We start from the raw sequence: 5,345 nt of genomic DNA, 5'->3' as shown, positions 1-5,345 counted from the left end.
GACTACTGTGGTTTAGGAAACGTAAGGGTATGTGATGATAAGCACGAAGGATGTCGATGTGTGAGAAAACAGTGCATCCGTGTAACGCGGAAGAAAAATCGTGAAGATGTGGGATGGGGTAGCGGTCAGGTACGGTGACGTTATTCAGTGCTCGGTAGTCACCGCAAGGTCGCCGGTCGGAGGACGTTTTCTTGGGCACCATATGAAGTGGTGATGTCCACATGCTTTGAGACCGTCGGATTATGCCTAGTTGAAGCATATGCTGAAATTCCCCTTTGGCTATTTTTAACTTTTCTGGAGCCGAACGACGCGGACTTGTAAAAACTGGAGGATCGCGGGTATGAATGTGGTGGAAAACGGAATGTTTCGGTTTTGCCTGGTGAAAATTAGGTTTGGTTAAATCTGAAAATTCATGCAGTAAATCGTGGAAAGGTGATTGATCACTTTTATGACGTGTCACCGGATAGACGGAAGGTAAAGCGATAGCGTGCCCTTTGGAAGACAGTTGAGTCTGGTTATCAGGGCGTAAACCAAGATTTAGTCTTAATAGAAGGGCCATTTGCAGCCGTTAAGGTGAAAGAAGAAGGAGTGGGGTTATTGAATGCAGCAGTTAAAGGGATAATACTGATGTCAGCTCCGGTGTCTACAAGAAAATGAAGACCAGAAGTCTTGTCTACAACTGTTAGACGACGAGTTGTATGAGCGGGGCCTTGAAATTTACTAGTCTCTATTGTTCGGCCCGTGCATTTTTCCGATAATAAATAAGGAGATGGATAACGCCGTTGGAAAGAACAAAGTTGTGAACAATTTTGTGCTCGACTTCCGATTGTACTATGATACCAACAGTATACATGACTACGGGAGTTGGAGTGTGATGGTGAGCGTGAACGTGAAAGAAAATGTGCACGACGAAACGGATGAGGTCGAGATAAGCGGATGTCTGCGATCTGAGTAGCCAATGTATCCAGACGATCGTGAATGGCGGACATTAGTTTGGTAAACTCGACAGTGGAGATATTAGAGGAGTTTGGTTGAATCTCAAGGATTTTATCCGCAATGTTAACAAGTCCAGCCAGAGGGGCAGTATCCGAACTGAAAGCAAGAATCATTTACACGTGTGCAGGTAAACCTTTTAAAAACATTTGTTTTAATAAAGCATCGTCAATTTTACCGTCACTCATGATGGGTCACGTCGGGTTCACCAATTATTAGTGTTCCGTCTTGTTTACAAGAGAGACTGACAAAGACTGACCCATATTCGGATAGTTGTTGAATGCCTGGTTTTGGTCGACATGTTGGCATTCTATGCCCACTTCCAAATCGATGAGAGCACCGGCGACCCACTGGATGAAAACGAAATGGAATGGGGGGTAGTAGGTACCGGTGGCAAATTGATTAGAGGAGTAATTAAGCAAAGGGTAAGGTCCAAGAGGCTGGCCCGGCGCTAAATGAAAACAAACCACTGATCGTTTGAGTTAAGGTGACACTGCTGGGGCATAAATCGGGTAACGGTTGAGTTAGCTCAATACCAGACAAAAAAGCAAAGATTGAGGATTGTGCCGCCTAGTTCGGAGCGGTCCCTAATACAGGGTTGTAGACGAGCAGCACACAACTGCTGGGTTGTTGAGCATTTCAACACAATCGACGCTCCAATGTACGACTTGCTTGGGCAAAATCGGACGTTTCAATGGACCGAAGAGGAGCATGGGGTTTTGAGTTTGTCAGAGCGCGGATGTAGGATCAACAACTCACCTTCAAACTGGCCAGGGTCGGAAAGAAGTTCGCTGTTGCAACGGACGGCAGTGATCACGGTATCGGTGCAGTCCTAAAGCAAAGGAACGGATTTATGAAATATGCAAGTCGTATTTCCGATAACGCTATACTGAAGTATTCGATAATCGAGAAAGAAATTTTAACGATCATCTGGGCCCTGGATATGTGGACGCTATTTCTGCTTGGGAAAATTGCATGTCGAAGCTGATCACAAACCCCTTGTGTGGATCAGGACCACTAGAGATTCTCCTGGAAATCTCGCACACTGGGCATTCCGGTTGCAGTAGTACGACTTTAGAATCTAGCAAGTGTCAGGGAAGGAGAACCGCTTGGCCCATTGACTGTCGAGTCCAGAGGCTGATGAAGAGGTGTCCAGGACTAGGACTTGCGCCAATAGTTTCGCCTTCAAACTGGATTCCGGAAGGTTGCTGTAAATCCAACGGCAGGATCCTGTGTTATGGAAGGTTGCAGCCGCCTTGTTGGATTGACAGAGCATTGGGAACCGAGAGGGAGGCCAGGAATTAAAAAAACGTTCCAGAGTCACTTTGATCAGCTAAGTCTGTATGAAGCCGGCACATTTCCTGTAACGCTGCTAATTCGGATTTTGTGCTGCTCGTGATACCTCGCGTCCTGAGACGGGAGCTTATCGTCGGATGCTGTGAAATGGAACATACAGGCTGCTCGAAGACCTACGTCTTACTTCGGCAGAGGGTCTACTGCTTTGGAATGAGTAGTGATGTGGCGGGTTGTGTAGGGTACTGTAAGCAGTGCTAACTGATGAAACAAGACATCACGAGGGCACCCAATCCAGGGAAACTTAGTCCCGTCTCAGATATCGACAAATTGTGGTCCGTTGACGTCATGACAGAACAAGTGTTGCCGAATCAACGGGCGTTCAAAAAGAAGATGGATATTCTGTTTTTCTAATGGAGATGCATGTGAGGATTTTACTTCCCTTTCCGATGATTCACATTTTCTGATATACTAGTCCACACCGAAGGCTTTTTACGGCATTCGGGTACTATTTCAACATAGCGTTGCAACAGAGTTAATGCTGGAGCAAAAGAATATAAAATCCTATAGAAAATCTTGCCAAAGCGTTTCATCCGGAAATCACCGAAAAAATACAATTCAACCATCAAGATTACTGGAAGCACTAGCAAAACATTCGCTCTACCCTAAATCAAACAGTTTCGTAGATGAGCGCCAGGATGTTACGACTGCATGGCGTAAATATTGCCTCAAGTCTGACTGACGTCCTGCGAAAAGCACCATAAAAAACCAAATGGATTCTTAATCCGATGGAATAGACAAATGTAATCTACAAAATTCAATTGAATGATTGTGTAAAACATTGTGGAACAAACAGAGAACAAACTGTCAATCACAGTCGAAAAGTGCCTGCTCGCCACTAGTAGACATGACCAGCCCTCTCTGCACACGAAGCTGGAAAAAGACACAAGTTTGAGTGGAATGACGTCAGCATACTGGGCCAGGCCAGAAAAAATAAAGAACACGCGTTCGTGAACTGGTAACATTCCACCGATGGAGCAATGAACAGATGCATTGAGATCGATCGGGTACACCAGACCCTGAGGGGAAAGGATTGCCAGATCCACAAAACCCCGTGCCAAACAAGGACTCGGAGATTTCATCAACAGAACAGCGAATTACTAAAAATAGGCGGTAGACCAGAACTCAATCTACAACAAACAAGCCGACCACGACGCAATACATATCTCGAATGCGCCAGTCGGTAACTTTAATAGTAACTTGACCGTAAGAAGCAGGAAACGCAAACCGAAACGCAACACCTCAAGATCCGACCGGCCAGATCCAGTGGACCATCAGGTTACATCGCAGAGCCTGCTCCTTGTAAACTATATAAACATGGGCGCAAAGTGAAGGGTTACTCAACCAACAGCGCAGTGTTGATGTCTCCTCGAATGGAGACAACACATTCGCAGGTCAACTGCCGACCTCAGCGAAAATATCAAGATCCAGATGACCAATTATCAACTAATGCACACAAGCTACCGATAGTGCAACACAGTGACAATTTATCCCTGCTTAAATTGCAATCTAATTTATGCAATATAACGTGGACAAAGTGGGGAACTGTGTATACCGAATTCAGGTTTTGCGAGATGCTGCCAGAATAGCTGTGTCAGAATGCATCAAATTAATAGTCTTTGAAATATGAATTGTACTTTCTGGATAAGTGATATTTTTATCAGGGATGTGAAATTTCTCAGATACCATATTGTACTGGTGTGGCCTTGGCGAGGTTTTGCTCAGGGCTTCCAGGAGTATGAACGTATTATTATTTTGACTTGTTTGGCGCATCTTTTTCACGCCGAATTTGAGTCGAAATGTCCGCTGATATATGTGCACACGGACTTTAGCCGGAAGACATTATCGTTTCACCCTTCAAGCACGGTGTACGATTTCCTATCAACAGACTTCCTCCCATCATCACTGATCACTACATGCGCCATTCTGGCACACGAGCAGCGCGTAAGTACTTATTCAAGTAAACTCCCCATTTCTAAGCAGCAACAGCATTAAAAGTCAAGCGACCAAACTGAGCGGAATTGTGCGGTGGGAACCGCAATATTGTAGGTCATTTCGTGTCTGTTTTTGTCCAATATTTATGTGCGCAATATCATTGCATCCCTGTCCATTACATTTGACGCGCTCAAGTAAAAAGTTGTGTGCAGACAGGTAAGGCATACGTCCAGCATTAGTATTCGATGGTAGATATATTACACAGTGAACCAAGCAAACAGTGGTTTGGTGTGGCTGTTTTATGCAGACCAACTTTCCATTTTAGGGGGAATAACAATTTTATCATTCATTGTTTGCCAATAATTACGAACAGCGGGACTCAAGAACATCCGTTAGTGAGAACCATGCGTGCCTAGTGAAACGTATAAAGGAGGCAAACATATAGTTAGCTACACAAGCATTTAATAATATATCTGTTTTCCTCCAAGCGGAGTTTTTAGAGGCACCCACAATCAATGGCGGTTTTGGTTTATTTATGTTCCCACTTACTGCCAACTAACTCCCATTTCCACAGATTTATTGGATTTCTCACACGCCACCGGTTATGTTAATATGTACTTGCATCCAGTGTTAAATTCACACAGTTCTGTTGGTGCTTAAACTGCCAGTAAAATATTGATAGATGTATTTCCTATCAAACGCCCGCTTGTTTACCAAACTGAATTTGTCGGTAAAATAATTAATGAGGAAATCCTAAGCATCCGAATCCCGCGGGGATCTGGCATTTTTAATCTCAGACTCGGGACTTTTAAAGGGTTTCCATTGATTTAATTTACTTATAAGTTGTCCGTTGATTTAGCACAACGCAACACAGTACGTAAGTTTGTATTGTTTCACCGAATCAAGTCTCGAGATTTTCTCGCGTTTCCTTCCTCAGGGACCGGAAAATGTGCAGTTTTATACTATATTCATTTGCGTTGGTGGTTATCGTTTTATTGCTCGTTTTTTTGTCGATTGCAATTAGTGGACATATGCAAGGCGACGGCGGTATGTTGCGTATTGTT

At 44.1% G+C, this 5,345-nt stretch overlaps 1 protein-coding gene across 1 annotated transcript; it reads right to left on the bottom strand.

Annotated features, from left to right (window-relative positions):
* Positions 1–610: 610 nt before the first annotated feature.
* On the bottom strand, positions 611–1,181 carry T265_13394 (hypothetical protein; the record flags this gene model as incomplete). Its single annotated transcript, XM_009168663.1, is given in 3 exon segments — positions 611–643; positions 648–1,092; positions 1,114–1,181. Coding segments are annotated over 3 exon segments (546 nt in total).
* Positions 1,182–5,345: the final 4,164 nt, after the last annotated feature.

The sequence above is a fragment of the Opisthorchis viverrini genome, assembly GCF_000715545.1.
Source record: "Opisthorchis viverrini unplaced genomic scaffold opera_v5_62, whole genome shotgun sequence".
Classification (NCBI taxonomy): Eukaryota; Metazoa; Platyhelminthes; class Trematoda; order Opisthorchiida; family Opisthorchiidae; genus Opisthorchis; species Opisthorchis viverrini.
Note: the sequence above shows the minus strand (reverse complement) of the source record. Positions and strands in the feature narration are given on the sequence as shown.